The sequence below is a fragment of the Mirounga leonina genome, unplaced genomic scaffold (genome assembly GCF_011800145.1).
Source record: "Mirounga leonina isolate KUSES-001 unplaced genomic scaffold, KU_Mleo_1.0 Mir_127, whole genome shotgun sequence".
NCBI lineage: Eukaryota > Metazoa > Chordata > Mammalia > Carnivora > Phocidae > Mirounga > Mirounga leonina.
The window spans coordinates 61418053-61438823 of NW_023270316.1; the positions used below are offsets into that span (position 1 = coordinate 61418053).

Sequence of the window (20771 nt, forward strand, 5' to 3'; positions counted from 1 at the left end):
TTGCAGATTCCCACCACAAAAATCTATCTGCCTCACTACCCTGCTCTCTTCTGATAATAGCAACATCTCTGACCCTCTCTTGTGCATTCTCTCTTATCTTCTCAAGGATGTCACTCAAGCAGGTCTCCCCTCTCTCTCATGGCTATCAGCACTCAAAAATACTATTATTTTTTTCCACCTGGAAAACAAATGAACAAACAATCCAAACTCCCTCTCGACCTCACTTCCCCTTCCTGTTACCAACCCATTTCTTTGCTCTCCTTTGCAGCAAAGTCCTCAAGGAGTTGTCTATGTTCCCTACCTACAATTCCTCTCCTCTCTTTCTTTTTTAAATTCTTTTTTGAAACCGCTCCATTAAGACTTGTTCTTCTGCCCCCTCCCCGCCCCCCATTGCACTCACTCTTGTCAAGGACGCCAGTAACTCCACTGAGCAATCCTCAGTCCCATGGACTTGACCCGTCAGCAAAATTGTACAAAGGCTCTTTCCTTCTCCCTGATATACCGTCTTTACTTGGCTTCCAGGACACCACCCTCTCCTGGTTGTCCTAACTTACTAGCGGCTCCTTCGCTCTCTCATTTTCTGCGCCTCTTCTTCTCCTGACCTTGTTAATTTGGTCTAAATTAATAACCCTATCCTTTTAGGTGGAGGCTGTCCAACTCCACATGGTGTTACCCATTACTCCCGGCAAGATTTTCTTTTGACTGGGGCACCTCTGTCGCTGGAGCACGTGACTCTTAATCTCAGGGTTGTGAGTTCAAGCCCCGCGTTGGGTACGGAGCCTATTTAAAAAAACGTTTTTCTTTTGATTAAAAGGTATTGAGAAATAGCCTCATCAGTAAACAAATTTAAAAAAGAATAAAATCACTGTCAAGCAGCAAATATAACAAAACTGATAATGTCTAATGTAGACAGAACTACTTGGCCTGGGAAAAAGACCAATTTGCAGGTGCATCCTTGTTAAATAAGTTCCCAGTGTGTAGCAAGCTGTCTAAAATGTCTGCAAACTCTTTAAAGCAGTAATTCTATTTTGGGAAGGCACTCTTAAGAAAATAATCCTAAAGCCCCCAAAATGTATCAGTTGTAGAAGTACAAATATAGGTGCTCCATTTATAATGTAAAGGTGTAAATAAAATGAAAGGGGCAGCTATAGAAGCCCAGCAGGTTCGATCGGCAACCATGGACCGGTTTGTGGGGACCAACACACAGGTAAATTATGGAATATCCATATATTAAAATACGGTCTAGAGTAAATGCACGAGGTTCGTGTTGACATAGAAAATGTTTAAATGAAAGTGATCTTAATGGGGAAGAAAGAGGGGCACAAAATAGTACTTTCATACTGATCGTGGCTGTCTAAAAAACAGTTCAGGCCATACATAAATCTTTATTTGAAAAGAAAAGTTACAGTATAATTGTCTACAACCTTTTATGAAAGTGGCAACACGCTGGGCACTGACAAGGAAACGGCACAAATATGCAGGAATAATGCACAATAAGGAAGTCCAGGCTGTGGTCTGACCTTCCTCAAAGTCCCCGGGAAGCCCCGGGTCTGCGCGCGAGCGGACGAAGGATGGGGTGGACGTTCCCGCCGGGCCACAGGCGGACCGACAGCCAGGGGGCGCCCCACGCACGACCCCAAGGTCCCGGGCGCCCTCCCCGCCCGGCCTCCGCCCCGCCCGCCGCCAGGGGGCGCCGCAGGCTGCCCGGCGCTCAGCTCGCCGCCCCCGAGCGCCGGCGCGGGCGAGCGGCGGAGGCCGGCCTGGCGGCGGCCATGGACCGCTTCCTGTGGACCAGCGGCCTCCTGGAGATCAACGAGACCCTGGTGATCCAGCAGCGCGGCGTGCGCATCTACGACGGCGAGGAGAAGGTAGGCGCGGCCTCCGGGACGGCGCGCCGGCTGGCCGGCATGCGGGGCCTCCCCGCCCGGGCGCCCGGTCCCCACTCCGCGGCGCTCGGGCGGCCGCGCTCGGGGAGCGGCGGGGACGGTCGACGTGTGGCCGGGTGCCTGCGCCTCCGGTCCCGGATCTGGCGTGGTGACGGCGGGCCGCGGCGGGCGGGCGGCGCGTTTGCCCGGCCCCCTGACCCGGGGTGCCTCCGTGACCGGGGTGCGGCCGGAGCGCGTGGGGTCTGTCCCACCGAGGGGGCCGGAGTGCCCTGCAGGGGTTTCCGAGAAGGGGGTCCGGGTCTCACCGGGACGCCTTTCTCAAGGCTCTCCCCCCCCCCCCCGCTTTTTTTGGAAAGGAGCCTGGAGCGTTTGTTTTGTAAAGTGATGTGGTAGGCAGGGCCTTGTCATCCAGGCCTAAACCTTAGGAGATGCGCTTGGGAATGGAGATAAGTGTTCCCAGTGTGAGCGTTCGGTGCAGACTTCGTCCAACTGTTACCGCGGGGAGGGCCGGTTCCGCCTCGGCTGGGGCTGCGCCCCGCGGGAAGATCCGTACTCCAGCGACGAGTGCTGGGGGGGAAGGAAAGGCTGCTTTATTCAGGAAGCGGGCGGCCTGGGAAGACGGTGGCCTGACGTTCCAAGGACCATCCTCCCCGTCCAGGCGAAGCCGGAAGGGCTCAAAGGGGACGGCGGCGGGGGGGGGGGTTCTCGGTGCTTGAGAAGCAGGTGCCCTGGCGGTTAGTCCGAGGTGGACATGACCCCGAACAGACTTGCTGGCATCAGCCGCGGCTGTTTTCCAATGCAGTCAGGCCTTATCTTCTGGGAAAGTCTGGTCCTTCACTCCTCAAGGCCAGTGGTCTGCAAGTCTCGAGGGAAGTAGGTTAGCTCTCCTGCACACCGAGGGACTTCGGTCAGCCAGCAAGGAGTGCATAAGCTTGAGGCAGGTTAGCCCGTGAGACCGGTTGGAGGGCTGTTGCAAAACTACTAACTTCTTCTGGATGAAATGTATAAGCTGGAATCAGAAAAATGTTAAAAGCCTGTTTATTCACCAGCATCTTTATTTTCCAGAAGTTTCACTTGCTGTCTCTTCTTTTTTGTGGTTTTGTTAATGTAACTTCCTTCTGTACTTTTGCGTTTGCTCCTTGACCCATAGCTTTTCCTGGTCGGTGCCTGCAGAAGCTTGAGACTTCCTTCCTCCTAGGTCATGGAGGGCAGGGGTTACCCAGCTATCTAGGGGACACAGTTGACATGGCATAGAACCCGGGTGTTCTGCCTCCCTGAGGGTATTTTCCGTGTACTGTGTTGCCTCCATTATCAAGTTAAGGTCTTTTCCTTAAAATAATTTGCTTGGATTTACTTGATTTCCTGCCTTAGCACTTTTATTAACTTGATCTCAAATTGGGTTTGCATCTTTTGGGTGGAGTGACAAGCTAAATGTTTTTTGCACCAAGATTACAACCTTTGGAACTATTTTAAATGGGGAGCATAATCAAATTCCCCTCCCTCAGCCGGTTTGATTATGCCTCCCTCTCAGAACGGAATGCTGACAATCATAGATTGGTGTTCAGAGACTCCACTAAAGACAGTCCCTGCAGGAAGTCGCACTTTTGCAGGGCACCACACTCTGTTGTTCTGTGTAACTCCAGTATACAAATTAGGAACATCTTGGCTGGCACATAAAATAACTACGATTTACTTAAGACAATAAAAAGACAAAACCATGAGTACCTGTATATGAAAAACCATTGCTAGACCAGTGTATTATAGTGTTTCCTTTTAAGTGTTTTGCTTCTTTTAGCGGACAAGCAGATAGAGTTATCAGAGGATTAATAAAAAAGTTTTGGGAAAAATTTAGTTAAGACCCTTTAATCTACTGAGGAATTCTTAACTGTTCTAAAAGCTGAGGGTAGTGAGGGACGGATGTAGGTGTCCTGAAATTGAAGCAGAGTTCTAAGACAAGCCTGCTCACCGCTGCGGTCCCTGAGCTGCATCTGAGTCACTGGCTAGTTGTGTGGCTCAGCTGTGTGGCTGAGGGCTAGACTGATTCCTGGGGGAAAGTCCCACGTCCTGGCTTCCTCCATCTGCTGGAAGGCTTCCAGACCTCACATAGTCTGAAGACTCTAGGAAGCTCCATATCAGCCTCCAGATCTGGTCAAGTCTCCTTTCACTATCTTTCACTGGCTTCCTTGGTCTAGGGCACTTCAGTCCAAGTCTACTTAGCCTTCATAGCTTTGCATCCCAACACATTCCTGAGGCAAGCGGGCACATGGCTGTCTACTAGATCGGGTGGTCACTCCTGGAGGGCAGAAAGTGTGCCTTACTCATCCTTGAATCTTTTGGCTCATCGTGGATGTGAAATACATGGAAAAAAAAAAAAGACCTGAATAATTAGAGCACCTACTATGTGCCAGGAGCTTTACACACAGTCTCACTTAATCCTCTCCGTGGGCATATGAGGTAAGTATTTTATGGATGGGAAAATAACTCTTAGAAAGTGACTTGCCCACAGAGAGTTAGCGGGAGAGACAGGAGTTAAATCTCTATTGATCAGACTCCCAAAGCCTGCACTTTGTTCACTGGGCTGCAGTGCTTCACGAATATAGCAAGTCACCAGTGCCAGATTCTTTATGTAATGTTTAATATAGTGGATACTCCCAAAGATGAAGACACAGAGGCTCTTAGCTGATAGTTGAGGAAACTGTGACCTGTCTGAGGTCACACACTTAATATTTGGTGGAGCCACAGTAGATTGCTTTTCCCACCGCCCAAGCACCCAAGTGTCTCTTGTGAATAAATGTGTCCCTGCTTGTTTCTACAGGCATAGTTTTCATGGGCCCATTATGACTGGATAGTATGTTGTTTCCTAAGCAGCGTAGACAGGTCATTTGTTTAAATTCACAGAAGCTTCTAAAGCCTCAGCTAATTTAAAAATATAATGAAAGCAGGTTAGTAGTGTATAAAGTGGCAAGTTGGCAGCATTTACTGGGAAACTTGGAAAACGTTTATTTTCTTTCAGCTAGGTGTTTCACTTTTAGGAATTTATCCCTGGGAAATAATCAGAGATGCATAAAAATATAATGAATGAGGATGCTCATCTCAGCATTGTTATATGTATTCTATATTATCACAGATAGGGAAAATTGGAAGCAATCTGAATGTCCACCATAGCTTTTTGTTAATTAAATAGGACAAGTCTTAATCACGTGAGGAATTGCTAATGATAGGCCACCAGTTGAAAAAAGCAAGTTATAAAACTATAAATATAATGGCTTCATTTTATTTTATTTAAAGATTATTCACACATGCACACACACACACATATATATACACATACACTTGTGTATACACTTATACACTCTGGCTGGTATGATTATGTGTAACTTCATTTTCTTTTTTAGACTTAAATTTTTTTTCTAGATTTTCAGCAGTGTATAACTGCTGTTTTATAACAGAAAAATGTTGTATAATAAAAAAAAAAAAACAGGGTAAGAGCTTATCCAGCAAATGCCTAAGTTTCATCAACCTTTAAGTAGTTAAAATTATTCTAGCTCTGAGTGGCAGGAGCAAACCAGCCTAAACTTGTCTATCAGGTTTAGCTCATAATCCCTTGGAATCCCTGAAGGGAAGTATTACACAACTTCTTCTCTTAGAGCGGCTGCATTTTACGTTTGCACATTGTTAATTGACGTAGCAATGGAATATACCCTGCCTTCAGCTTTTAAATTCACATCTTTAATGCTTGAATTTCAGTAAGAGAAAGAGCATTTTCTTAATCAGAACTGTGAGGCTGTAATGTAGCGTCGTGTACTCTCAAGTTGATAAAATACTTGTTTTTGGAAAAGGGAAATCTTACTCATTCACAAAAAAGAGGTTTTTAAAATCTCTTAAACTTAATTGTTTGGTTTTGCCTAAACATTTGAAGCCAGACTGAATTAAGTGCCAGGAGTATGTATGTTTTACTCCTGATTCAGTAGAAAACATGGAACTCATCAAGTCTTTTCTCTGAGGGGTTGAAGTACTTTTGTGGAATGATCTCTCAGAGTGTATTTAAACTAGATGGCTCAGTAGGTCTCTTACCATTAAAGCTTTTAACCATATTGATAATGACTACATATTAGTAATACAGTTATCTTACTCTTAGAAAATAATTTTTAAAAATTCATATTAAAAAGGGGATTGGTTATTTATTATACAAGGAGTTTTTTGATAGAAAAAGTTTCTGTGTATGTTTGATTTAACAAAAAATATACACATTTCAGACTACACGAAGTTAAATATGTCTGTAACAAATTTTTTATTTTTTTCATTAGACAAATTATAAAGTTGTTAAATATGGGTAAGCCAAAAGAAGAAACTTGAAATAATCAGTAATCCTACTACCCATAAGCAATTAGTTTTGGCACATTCTCTGTTTGTGGCTGTGTGTGTGTGTGTTTGTGTGTAATCATGCTATGTATACTACTTTGAAATCTGCTTTTTTCTTTGATAATATCATGAGTATCTTGTAATAAATTAAATATCAATTTGCATATGTAATTTATGATTATTTTTACTTAATGATATATAACAGTGTTCTGATTGGTTATTCACTTGACAGACATTTTTAACCACATTCTTTTAAATTCAGAAGGATTATTTGTAATAAACTGGACCCTATGAAAATGCTTTCCTTTGAGTTTTTTTTTTAATTAAAGAATTTTTTTTATTTGAATATAGTTGACACACAATGTTACATTAGTTTGGGGTGTACAACATACATAGTGATTTGACAGGTTTATACATTATGCTGTGTTTATCACAAGTGTAGCCACCATCTGTCCCAATGCAATATCATTGATTATATTCCTTTTATTCCCATGACATTCATTCCATAACCGGAAGCCTGTATCTCCCACTCCCCTTCACCCATTTTGCCCACACCTCCCTTCCCCCTCTGAGTTTGTCCTGTAAGATGGCCTTAAAATGGGACCAGCCTTATAACTTTAAAAATAACTAATTACTCCTCAAAAGGATACAAGCAAGTCTTACCTTACGACAAATTCTACTTCCTAGTAATTAGAGTTGATAGAGGCTTCCAATATATTTCTTAATTTTAATAGAAATGAAGGGATTTGATATATTATCTCTTGGATTCCAACTCTAAAATTTGCTTATTTATATACTTTTTAATGCATAATAGCAAAGGATGAGGATTAAGGATTCAGTCCTAAAGATATAGCTGGCATATCTTTTTGTGTGTGTGTGATTGTATTATAGTTTTTAAAAACATTTTTTATATTTATATTTTGAGTAGGTGACACAATCCCATGACAAAAATCACAAAAAGTATAAAGTTAAAAGTCTCCCTTTCACCTTTGTCTCTGTCACTCAGTTCCCCCTCAGAGGCCACCAGTGTATCATTCTGAAGAGCTGTGCATATGTATCATGGATAGGTATTTGTATAAATTGTGTTTCCTTTTTTAAAATGTAAATTTGTAATATACTATGCATACAAAGTTCTGAATCTTGCTTTTTTTTTTTCACTTAATCTATGTGGAGAATTTACCATATTTCATCAATTCTAAATGCCCATTTCCCTCCCCGCCCCCCCCACACACATTTTAACAACTGGAATCGATGCATTTCATAATCAATAGCATCTTAGATTTTTTCAAATGTAATATGTAGATAAAGAGTCTCCTCATTCTTTTTAACGATTGAGTAGCAGTTCATTGTGTGAGTGTACATTTCTCGATGGACATTTAACTTGTTTAATATATTTTGCTTTTCACAAACAGCAATGAATAACTTAATAGTATATCATAATGCACATGTACGAATTCATCTGTAGGATAAATTCCTAAAAGTGAAATCACTGGATCAAAGGATATGTGTGTTTGTATTTTTTTTTTTTTAAAGATTTTATTTATTTATTTGACAGAGAGAGACACAGCGAGAGAGGGAACACAAGCAGGGGGAGTGGGAGAGGGAGAAGCAGGCTCCACGCAGAGCAGGGAGCCCGATGTGGGACTCGATCCCAGGACCCTGGGATCATGACCTGAGCCGAAGGCAGACGCTTAACCGACTGAGCCACCCAGGCACCCGTGTGTTTGTATTTTTGATAGATATTAATACATTGCCCTCCATGGAGGTTGTCCCTCCAGCAATGTGTGCAAATGCTTATTTCCCCAATACTTCACTGGCACAGTGTTATCAAGCTTTTCAGGACCTCTACCCGTCTCCTGGATGAAGGGGGTGTCCTCATGTTCTCTTAATTTACCATTTTCTTGTTATCTGTGAGGTTGGGCATTTATTAATGTGTTTAAGAATCATTGTAGTTCCTTTCATGTGAACTTTCTGTTAATAGTCTTTGCCCATTTCTCTAATCGATTATAAGCTATTTTTTTAAAATTGATTTGTAAGAGTATATTTTAAGGAAATTAACCCTTTGTCTCTGATGTGAGTTACAGTTATTTTTCCCAGTCTGCCATCTTTGTTTTTGGTGGTTTTTGCCATGAGGGATTTGTGTGCATGTGTGTGGAGTTCAGTTTATAAATCTTTGCCTCTAATGCTAATGGGCTTAGTGTTTTCCTTGAAAGACCTTCTCTACTCTTAGATTATTTTAAAAATTCATGATTTCTTTCTATACTTTTATAATTTTTTGACTCTAATATTTGATCTAGACTTTATTTTGGTGCAGTATATTAGGTATAAATCCAACATTATTACTATTATTATTATTATTCTCTACTGGGCAACCCAGTTGTCCTAGTGCCATTGATTGAATCTCTAACCACACTTATTTTTGTATGTGTTTGTGTCTATTTTCTTATTATTTAAAAATTATTTTAAAAAATTATATGAGTGCTATACACAAATTCAATCTTATGGTAAAAAAATTCAATCAATAGTGAAGTGGATAGTTTTAAAAGGGTGCCTATGCTTTCCTTCTTCCCATTTCCTCACACTTTTTCGGAGATAATCATTGTTAACAGATGAGTGAGTATTCCATTTATATCTTTTCCTACTACTCATGTGTGTATGTGTATATATATACACATGCATATATCTCACAATGTAGTTTAGGGGATATGGAGATTATCTCTTTCTTCTATTTGATTACATTATATGTGATATGCTGTAAGTTGCTTTCTATCCCCACTAACTCTGTCATAGAATTCTGTAATAGTCCATGCAGCTCTACCTCATTCTTTTTAACCTCTTTATGGATTCCAAGGTGTGAATGTATCATACTTGACTTAACTACTAGCCTGTTACACATCTAGGTTGTTTGCCATTTTTTCCTAATTTTATTTATATATACATATACACACATATATATAGCTTATGAAGTGTGTAGTATTGCTTCTCTTTAATTTGTGGTAAGCCTAATTCTCTAATGTTTATATGGTTAATTTACTACTGTGTAATTTGTGAGGAGGAAAATTTGGACCACATTGAGTGATACATCATTAATGTTTTGTGACGATCTTGTCTTTGTAGATAAAATTTGATGCTGGGACCCTCCTTCTTAGTACACATCGACTAATTTGGAGAGATCAGAAAAATCATGTAAGATAAAGGGTTTCTTAAAAATCTGTTCTGGGTTTTAATTTTTTATTTTATTTTTTTAAATTTTATTTTATTATGTTATGTTAGTCACCATTACGATACATCATTAGTTTTTGATGTAGTGATCCACGCTTCATTGTTTTCGTGTAACACCCAGTGCTCCATGCAGTATGTGCCCTCCTTAATACCCATCACCAGGCTAACCCATCCCCCCACCCCCCGCCCCTCTAACACCCTCAGTATGTTTCACAGAGTCCATAGTCTCTCATGGTTCATCTCTCCCTCCGATTCCCCCCCTTCATTTTTCCCTTCCTTCTCCTAATGTCCTCCATGCTATTCCTTATGTTCCACAAATAAGTGAAACCATATGGTAATTGACTTTCTCTGCTTGACTTATTTCACTTAGCATAATCTCTTCCAGTCCCATTCATGTTGATGTAAAAGTTGAGTATTCATCCTTTCTGATGGCTGAGTAATATTCCATTGTATATATGGACCACATCTTCTTTATCCATTCATCTGTTGAAGGGCATCTCGGCTCTTTCCACAGTTTGGTTATTGCGGACATTGCTGCTATGAACATTGGGTGCATATGGCCCTTCTTTTCACTACATCTGTGTCTTTGGGGTAAATACCCAGAAGTGCAATTGCTGGGTCATAGGGTAGCTCTATTTTTAATTTTTGAGGCACCTCCACACTGTTTTCCAATGACACTACAGATAAAGGGCTGGTATCCAAGATCTATAAAGAACTTCTCAAACTCAACACCCAAAAAACAAATAAGTCAAAAAATGGGCAGAAGACATGAACAGACACTTCTCCAAAGAAGATATACAAATGGCTAACACACAGGAAAAAATGTTCTAGGTTTTAAATTACTGAAATCTGTTTCTTTCTTTCTTTCTTTTTCTTTCTTTCTGTTCTTTTTGTTCTTTGTTTCTTTGTTTCTTTTTCTTTCTTTCTTTCCTTCCTCCTTCCCTCCCTTCCTCGTTTCCTTTCCTTTCCTTTTCTTTCCTTTCTTTTCCATCAAAACTAAAAAATGCAATAAATTTCCATTTTCACAATGTTAAAAGAGTGTGTCCCATATGATTTCTCTGAATGGAGTGCAGATAGAGGAGTTAGGAGTTGTCCCTCATTCAGCTCCAGAGAAGTCTGTAGTTGCTGAATAGAGAGAGCATCATGGTCACTTCTGTTTTTAAACACCAGTCAGAACCTACCGCATACCTGAATGTTCTGTATGTAATGGGAATATTTCTCCCAATCGTTGTCAGGGGTCCTCAGAACAACCTGTTCCTGAGACTCTGGGAGGATAGGTCTCCCAGGAAGTACATGCTTTTACCTAGGTATTGAGAAGAATGGCTTCTAAGTCACTCAGCAAGAGGAGAAACCTCCCTGTTTTTTTATTTCTAGGAAGAGAGAACAAGTTATGTGTATAAAGCTATTTTAATTCCAAAGAGCTTTAACTTGAAATGTATGTGTGTATAAATTTCAGTGTTGCCAGTAAAATAACCACTCTATGTTATTTTCATAATTGCTGCCCCCTCTACCATGAAATCTTAATTTTACAGGCAAACTATATACTGTACTGAGGCCCTTTAAAAGGCCACTAACTATTGTAAAATCTGACTCTTTTTGGCCCCCAAGAATCAGTCTTTGCTCCCTTATTGGTGGTATTTCCCTTATTGGTAATGCATACTTTACAGCTGTTAATGGTGTCTAATTCTTTTAAAAGAAGTATATATTTAGGAAAAAGTCTTTTTTGGAAGGATAGGTGTCCTTAAAACATATGTTTGTAAATTAATCTTAGCATCATTTTTTGATTATCATATAAAGAGGCTAATTTAGAAACCCTTAGACCTATTAAATGCCAGTCATTTATAATAACTTAAAGTTAAATGTGCTAATAAAGGGAACCTACGTCAGTATTTTCTGTTAAAAATGGTGAGTGAAGTGTAGAAAACTAAAAAGAAAAAAAAGATCACTTGTATAAGCACACTCCTTAAAGTTGTTTTGATTTACCTGTTCTGGTTTTTTTTTACATATAAGGATGTCTTACATATAAAAAGTTTTCATATAAATACTGCTTTTAAAAAGATGTACCTACTGTAAAAACAAAAGTAGTTACAGCAGCTTTTAAACCTCTTACATTCTTCCATGTGGCAAAATGCCACCACAGTACTGTTTTCATCCCATTTTTCCTTCAGTTTATTTATTTATTTATTTATTTTTTAAAGATTTTATTTATTTATTTGACAGAGAGAGAGACAGTGAGAGAGGGAACACAAGCAGGGGCAGTGAGAGAGGGAGAAGCAGGCTTCCCGCGGAGCAGGGAGCCCCATGCGGGGCTCGATCCCAGGACCCTCGGATCATGACCTGAGCTGAAGGCAGACGCTTAACAACTGAGCCACCCAGGCGCCCCTCCTTCAGTTTATTTAAGGATTAAAATCATTTTACAATTTTTTTAATTGTTTTTATTATTAAGTAAAGGTGCATGACACTCTTAAATACTATAAAACAAGGATTTCTGACAAGGAATCTGATGAATCATGTTTTGTATTGATTTCCTTCTAGGAGTGCTGCATGGCCTTTCCTCTTTCCCAGATTGTGTTCATTGAAGAACAGGCAGCTGGAATTGGGAAAAGGTGAGGTCTCTCTAGTGCAGTCTTTTTTGACAAAAATGTTCCAGTCAAGCTGTTACTATCAACTTAGTAGATTTATTGTTGTGCCATGACTGCATATGTGGGAATAAATCTAATGATTGTGTTTTGGGGCTTTATAAAGAATAGTCGTTGGTCAGGAGCCCCCTAAGAAGATGTTTCCTACATTAATCTCATGGATAAATGGAAGTCATTCCTAAAGCACAAATCAAGTCCTAAGGTTTGCTATAATATTCTTGGGTCAAAATAAGTAAGTGTCGGCCAGCTTGTCATTGCATGCGTTTCCACAAACATTCGCTTTGACATGTCTGTGTATCTAGTACTTAAAATCAGGAGTGATTCACTTGAGAAAAATGACTATTTACTATTTCTAGTTGATCATTAAGTTTCTTCACTTTGACCTTTTCGGATATCAGTGTTAAATATTTCATATTTATTTATATATTTAATATATTTCATAATATTTATTGCCCAAATTGGGACATTTATAAAAGTAATAGGGGGTGCTATTTATTTTATTTCATTATTTTTTTAAAGATTTTCTTATTTATTTGAGAGAGAGAGCGTGCATGTGCAGTGAGCACGTTGGGGGAGGGGCAGAGGGAGAGAATCTTTCAAGCCAACTCCCCACTGAGCACGGAGCCCAATGAGGAGCTTAGATGTGGAGCTTGATCCCACCACCCATGAGATCATGACCTGAGCTGAAACCAAGAGTCTTATGCTTAACTGGTTGAGCCACCCAGGCGCCCTGGGGGTGCTATTTATAATTGGACCAAGGAAGCATAAAATGGGATGGTTTTAGGCAAACCAGGACTTGTGATCACCCTGGTTTAAAGCCACATGTTAAAATGTTTCTTTTTAATCAGGTACAGAAAATTCTGGCTTTTACTTTAAGTGCATGTAATTGAGGGCAACTTATGAACAAGTATTGCTGATAAGCGTGTTTTTTTCCTTGTGGGCCCATTTTGAGCTTTAGTATAGCTACTTCAGTAGAGGTGAAACAAATATTGAACTTCACTGGAAATGCAATGCATGCCTTAATTATAAAGTTGTAGCTAGGATACAAGGTTGTTTATTTGACATAAAAGAAACTGACATTTTAAAGAGATTAATAAAAGCACAGATTTTAGAGTAGGCTACTTCTCTAATTTCTATTTTTCCCCTTGTCACTTTTTTCCATCTTACTAAGTTTTTTTTTTAATCAAGGTACAGTTACATATAACATTGTATGAGTTCCAGGTGCACAACATAATGATTCGATATTTGTGTATATTGCTTTTCTTAAGTTCTACAAAGTAAAACTTGAAGGTGTTGCAGATCATTTGAATTTTCCTCTGCTGTGTTCCAAGGAAATTTAAACTGTATAACAAAAATTGTTTAAAATATTTACCTTCCCATTGGTGTCTTATTTTTAAACTTCTCCAGTGAGGAAGAATTTAATAATACATCAGGTTAACATTTCTCAAATATTGTCTTTAGTTCTCAACTCCCTCGCCCCAAGCAATTACCATATTTCATTGATTCAAAATTGTATATATAGTTTCACCTTTTAACATGTCTCATCCCAAGATGCGTCTTTGATTGGGTGGTTTTTAAACTTGAAATATGGTAATTGAATGACCTGCGAAATGAATATATTTAAAAACTGGCCTAGATTTCTTTTGCTGACTTTGACATTTTTAAACTTCATTTTGTCTTGTAATCTTTAATTCTTCATTGAGTTTCCTTTGACAAAATCTGATAACGGGGCTCAGATTTTTCAGTTTTAAAGACTGTGTAATGCTTTGCTCAGTCACCTGAACCTAATTGCCGTATTTTGTTGCTCTACCTGACAGCTCATTTCAGACAGTCCTGTTACTGTGATTGCATAGTTTATTTGCTCACCTGACTTAAAGAAGTTCACCACAAAGGAATAGGTTCGGAAGAGTCCTTACAAGTCTGGCCCCAGTTTACTAACCAAAGCGTTTACTACACTGAGGAGGCCCCACACATGGTGTTTCAATTTAGTAGCGATATTTAGGCAATCAGATGGACCTAAACAAGATAGAATAATAAATAGGCAAATCTAATGTGGTCATAAAGAAAAAGCCCTAAGCTGCGTATCCAAAGTATTTTGACTGCGTTTTTTGGTTCTGCTCATTTATGGAAGGAAATTGTTTATTGAGCAGATTGTGGGGAAAGGCTTATAAAGCTGAACCAATACAATGGTATTTTTAGTAGCACAGAAGATAATGGTAGTCATAAAGATCATGGTAGTTTGTGCTCCTAGCACAGCGGCATTTTGAGATTTGTTTTTGCTGTTGGATTATCTTCTAGAGCATGCTGTTGGTTGAGCGGCATTTTCCAAAAATGATACCGTAGAGTGTTAGTTTTGGATGGAGATGTAATAAAGTGTCAGCTGGCCGGTTTTACACAGATAAGTTTTCACATTTTGTTTTCAAATGAGTAGGGTAGGATGCTTTGGCAGAAATTATAGGCCCCCTGGTAACCTCTGGGGATGACTCTGTACATGGAAAACCCTAATCATAAACCAAAATAGTGAGCTATCCCAAATTTCACAAACTTATTTTGAAACCACATTTTTAATTAACCCATAGAGCCAGTAACTTGAACTTCTTGGTTCAGAGCTTATAAGCTGTAAGTGGAGGTATCTTTGAAAGGTTCATTAATACTGAATTAATACAAAGTTTAAAAGGATTCCTTCCAGGATGTCCTTTGTTTCTACATGAATTTTAAAAGTGAACTGAAATACATTAAAAATTATGAAAATAGAATAAGTCGTTCTTAAAAGGTAATTAAATTCATTACATTTATTCTTTAGTGCCAAAATAGTGGTTCATCTTCACCCAGCTCCACCCAACAAAGAACCCGGTCCGTTCCAGAGTAGTAAGAACTCCTACATCAAACTCTCCTTCAAAGAACATGGCCAGATTGAGGTAGGTTTTTATATGCATAAAATTGGACTAGAAACATGTGCTTGTGTGTGTTTTTTGTTGTTGTTAATATGATGTAAATCGATATTGTTCAACATACCAGGTTTCACCATATTTTTACAATAAAATTTTTATATCTTAAGCCTTATCAGTAGAAAATACGAGGTTTAGGCTTTGGTGGGAACGGGAAGCAGGAGGGTGTGGTCCCAAGGAAAAAGCAGAAGCTGTAAATATGCTAAGTCATGCCATTAGGCTACTAGTAAAGTTTTCAGTGGTTTGGTTAAAGAGGCAGAGTCTAATGCAGTGAAATGTTAAACCATCTCAGTATCTGATAGCTCACCAGCCTTAAGTCAGGAAGTCTTTCTTGACAAATCTCATCACTCAAGTACTTACTCCATAGTATGAGTTTACATGTTCCGAGTAGTAAGTCACCGTGTAAGTATTCTTCAGACATTTACAAGTGTGTGTTTATCTCCTCATTGATACCCTAAATTATTTATGTGTTTTTTCTATGGCACTTCACTCAGCACTCCTCACATGGTAGGCACTAAGAAAAGATAAGCGACTAACTGAAATCATTCTCACTGTAGTTAAACAATATAGTTGATTTTTTGTGAGTGTAGGGATGTTTTGGCCCTAATTTCTGGCTTCACATTTTAACTAGACAAATTATTCTCTGCTTCCTTCATGGATAATGGTTGTATATTTTTCTTGGCACTATATCTGTTTCGCTATAGATTGAAAACAATCCACATATGTGAGATTGTTTAAAGTAGGTCTATTTATTCATTGTCACTCATCTCTTTGTTGAGAATAGCTCACTTTATATAGAAGGTCAGTTTCTTTCTTTTTTTTTTCTTTTCCTTTGTGCTTTATGAAGCTGATCCAAGAAAAGAACTTCCTTTCGTTTCTTTTGATGTTTCTGAGAGTTCTAGGCTTGTTGCAAATGACTGAACAGGCCTTTCAACTAAAGAAATATTAATGATTTGTATGAGGATACTATAACCTGACTGACTCATTTAAAGTGTATGTATATGTACAACAGTTTTACAGGCGTTTATCCGAGGAAATGACACAGAGAAGATGGGAGAATATGCCAGTTTCCCAGTCATTACAAACAAATAGAGGACCCCAGGTATTGTTGAAACTGTTTCTGAATCCAGTATTTTTTGCTAGAACTTGCTAGAACAAAATAATGATAATTCTGATTAAATATTTATTTTCACAGAACCTAATTTAGTGCTCTGCAGAGAGTAGACACTTAGCAAAAATAAATGACTACTTAACAGAATGATTCTTGGGGTGGTCGAAGTTAGATTCCGTTCACTACATTCTGTTCTTCATAATCAGTGTGGCATCTGAGAGAACAGACAATGCCTCTGGGTGATGTTTTTCAGGCCAGTCTAAATTAACCACCAACCGTGCACAGATACTCAAATGTGTGAAAAATGTAGTTTGTATATTAAGAGTCAAATACCAAAATTTTAACTATAATTTCTTGCATATTTGAGACCCTATTAAATACCTGATACGTATATAACTTGCCAAAGAACAAACATGAATTTAATTTATATCTAAAATACAGAGTAAAATATGCCACTTATTGTATGTTTAGTTTTTTTAATAATGATTTGAAGATCATTATGTATGACAAGAAACTGACACATGTTTTGAAAGGAAACTAGATGTAATCATGTGCTGGTTTTCTTTGGTTCTTTGTGGGTCCCTTCCCGCCATTGAAAACATGTTGTGGTGGGTTGCAAAATAGTGTGTCCTTCCTATTTTGTATGTTTTATTTTCTACTTTTGTTTTTCAGCCAGGAAGAATAAGGGCTGTAGGAATTGTAGGCATTGAAAGGAAATTGGAAGAAAAAAGGAAAGAAACGGACAAAAACATTTCTGAGGTAACTCATACATAAAGTTCCGGTCAGCTGTCTTTCTTGGCCATTTGTGTTTATTCTTTTGGATGTAGCTGTGACTAATTCTATTCTGTGTATTGGAATATATTTAGTTTGCCTGAAGCCATAGTCTCTTATTCCAGGTCTTCTTCAGGTTGGCATAATTTAGCCAAAACATGTTTTAAAAACCTTTTCCAAAAAGAAATAAAAATGAAACTCAAATTTGTTTTCTGTGATGTTAGAAAACATTGTGGGTTGCTGTATGTAAATTTTAAAACCTAGATGGAATTAATTGGAGAATACTCCTAATGAATTCCGGGTCCTCTGTATAATTATTTGGAGGTTTAGTTAACTTAGTTGAGGGAAAAATGCTATTCTGAGGCTGTTAACCTGGCTAGATGCCACAGTTTTATGCCACTGATGCTCAGGGACCAGACACGGACACAGTAAGAAAGGCACAGACCAGCCCATCCCTTCCACCAGGAGAACAGCCCTGAGCATGTGCTTCGCAGTGTGTCTGCAACTTCATCATGTCTGAGGAAATGCAAGTGAAAGGGAAAGAAGTCTAGTTAAGAAAAGCAGTTAGGCATGTTAGATTCTGCAGTCAGCTACTACATCGGAACATGTCATTGGTCTTCCTGTGTTTATATAAAAATGATCTTGGATTTTTTATGAAATGACCCTATGAAGTAATTCTTCAGTTTTTAATAACTAGTTTATAAGTAAAATTCCATTGACTAGTGCTGTTCATAGAATTTCAAAGACGTGTATCAATCAAATAAAGTCTAAGCTGCAAATAGTTATGGGATACCTGTATTAATCCAGATTCTCTGGAGAAACAATCAGTAGGAGATCTATAGATATCAATATACAAATGTAGTTATCAATATATCCCTCTCTCTATATATACACACACTATGCCATTTAATATAAGGAATTGACTCATGTGATTGTGGGGACTGAAAAGTCCCACAATCTGCCACGTGCAAGCTGGTGACCCAGGAAAGCTGGTGATAGAAATCCTAAACTAAGTCCGAAGGCCTGAGAACCAGGAGCGCTGATGGTTTAGGTCCAGTCCAAAGGCAGGGTAAGACTGCTGTCTTGGCTTAACCAGTCAGGCAGGGAAAGTATGAGTTCTCCCTTCCTCCAGCCTTTTGTTCTGGCTCTTGAGGATTGGATGATGCCCACCCGTAGTGAGGAGGGCAGTTCTGCTTCTGGCTACCAATTCAAATGCTAAACTCACGTGGAAATACCCTCACAGACCCATCAATCATGTTTGATCAAGAACCTGGGCACCTCATGATCTAGTCAAGTCCACATATAAAATTAATCACTGTATTACCAAGTATGGGCCCACTAGATTGAAAATATAGATCATTGAGAAACCAAGGTCATTTGACCTATCAAGTGCCCATGGTCTAGGTTTTGCTGATCTCATATTTATGGTAAAGTTTTATATGTTCCTCAGCTCTAAGTATTTCCTGCCAAATGGCAGCTGGATCCAGAGGCCTGATCAGACTCGTGTTTGATCTCTTTGCTGAGACTAGCGGTGATGCTGTATTTTTTCCTAAGAAGGTACATCCTGTCTTTGTTGATGATGGCAGCAGCTGTTCATGTTCATTGCATAGATCTGCTGGTTCACTGGTGGTTACAAATGGTGATATTCTAGGATTTATTTTTTATTAGTTGGAATACCTTTTGAAGAGATGCTTCCCTTCATCTACTATTTGACTACTCAGTATGAACTATGATACAGTTCATACAGGGAAGGCAGAATAAGTGCCTTTTTCTTATCATCAGGATAATTAATTGGTTCCTTATCATCCTTCAGTGGCAACTCATTCGAGGTTTTTTACATATTAGTATGAATTCACAAATCTTAACATATCTGTTGGGTTTCAATCAGTTGCAATTATTATCCTGTTTAAAGTTCACATTGTCCCATCTTTGGCTAGTTGGAGCCTCTTCAAGTTGGCTCCTGAGTGCTTTTGATGTGACCTGGTGGACTTTGATAGCTTCCTTGCTATTTACTATGACAAAAGTTCCAGGACCAGCTTGTACATTTCCTGCCCCAGATCTGGAATCAGCCATTACCTGAGAAGTCCCTGTTTTTCCTAGATGCCCAAAGGCTTTTTCCCCTCCTTTTTTTATAAAGCGCAGTAATTTTACTAGAATGTGTTGATGTGTTAGTCATTCTGGGTTGTTCTTCTCAGGTACACAATATGCTCTTAGTATTTGGTTCTAGAAATTGCATTTTTAATTCCAGGGAATTTTTTCAGTTTTATAAGTTTTAATAATTGCTTTATTTTTTTTCTTCTGAGACTATTAGCTGTGTGTTGAAGCTCTACTGCCTAGCTTTACTCTTTGTGACTTTCCTTTTTTTTTTTTTAGATTTTATTTATTTATTTGTCAGAGAGAGCGCGCACAAGTAGGGGGAGTGGCAGGCAGAGGGAGAGGGAGAAGCAGGATCCCTGTTGAGCAAGGAGTCTGACTCAGGACTCGATCCTAGGACCCTGGGATCATGACCTGAGCCGAAGGCAGCTGCTTAACTGACTGAGCCACCCAGGCATCCCCCCTTTGTGACTTTCAAACCCTTTTTATCTCTTTCATTTCTTATTAGGAAATTGTTCTCTTTCTAGCCTGTTGTTTCTCTTAAGGTATTATCTATTGTGTTTATTCATTCTTGTGTTCTAATATAGTCTTTATTTCTGAAATGATTTTTTCAAAAATTCTTTCCTGAATCATGTCACTTCATTTCTGATTTATTTTGTCCATTCATGGCTTGTGTCATTTTATTAACATCTTTTAGCTCATGTTGAAAGAAAAGGTTAAATTTTGATCTGATCTATGAGCATGTCTTTCCAGCTTGCTTTTGTTATCTGTAATGTTATTTTACTCCTTACTTTCTTTTTTCTCATAATACCTTTGTGTGGCATTTGACCTTGATACTTTGCCGTTGCTATTTTTCATGTGGAATTAGTTTTCCTGAACTTTGAGAGAAAGGCCTAGTGTAGGGTAGCTTGTCTTACTCCACAGAGCTCACTCTTCTGCTGTGTTCATGCAGCGTTAAAAAAGGTGGTGGCTTGCTTTCTGATTTCCTGGCCCTATATTCCCTTTCCCTGTTTTTATCTGGACCTTTTTTTTGCCCTTCCTCTATTCTTATTCTTCTCTTGCTCAGTTTTTGAGTCCTCTGTTAGCGGTTTCTCCCTGGTGTGGGATCCCCTGCTGGAAGCGAAACCAGGAGGGCCAGCCCTTCCTGAGGGACCCCTCATACCCACCCATTATTGAAGTGGGCAGAACCCTCCCAGTTTTAGTTCCTGTCCTCATATTGGCTAGACTCTCTTTCCAGGGACTACCTATGGGCTCCTTTGGGGTCTCTTGTTGTCGAATCCATCACTTGCCCTGTTGCTTCCCTTTTCTTTCTCCTGCCTGGATGCTGAGAGCATGCAGATCTTGTGGCTCTTGGTAGTTTGTCCTTACCTGCTTGTATCTTGAGGTTTTTTAGAGCTATCTTGTCACTTAGTTTTATAGTATATGCTGCCTATGGATTTTTGGTTTTGAGATCTAGTTGCCCTCTTTCTTTGTTGGGATTTGGAGAGATTCAGAAATTTTGCTGCCATCGCCACCATCTTCCCAGAATCTTTAAATTCACAAAGTTCCAGCATTTTGGCATTACAGGGGTTCTTACTCTCCAGAGAAGTAATCATCTAGTGACTGGATTTGGAAGCAGGGTTATGAGAACTCAGGTCTCCTGGTGTGCAGACAAGTGTGGCCCTCCTACATCGTGGCCACTCTCTTTGCCATTTGGAAGGTACTATCACTGTCCTCTTTCAGTGACATTTGTTGTCAT

General features: G+C 39.3%; 1 protein-coding gene across 2 annotated transcripts in view; it reads left to right on the forward strand.

The window, feature by feature from the left end:
• Nucleotides 1-1719: 1719 nt before the first annotated feature.
• Nucleotides 1720-20771, forward strand: part of VPS36 (vacuolar protein sorting 36 homolog) — a 31086-nt gene continuing 12034 nt past the window's right edge. Inside the window, exons 1-6 of one of the 2 annotated variants that reach the window (XM_035003481.1) lie at nt 1720-1868; nt 9366-9434; nt 12006-12076; nt 14913-15027; nt 16070-16159; nt 16841-16927. In XM_035003481.1, the coding sequence (XP_034859372.1) occupies nt 1773-1868; nt 9366-9434; nt 12006-12076; nt 14913-15027; nt 16070-16159; nt 16841-16927 (528 nt within the window). In that variant the 5' untranslated portion in view covers nt 1720-1772. Of the gene's footprint in view, nt 1869-2615; nt 4341-9365; nt 9435-12005; nt 12077-14912; nt 15028-16069; nt 16160-16840; nt 16928-20771 lie in introns of those variants that run through there. The other variant, XM_035003483.1, reaches the window with a different exon arrangement.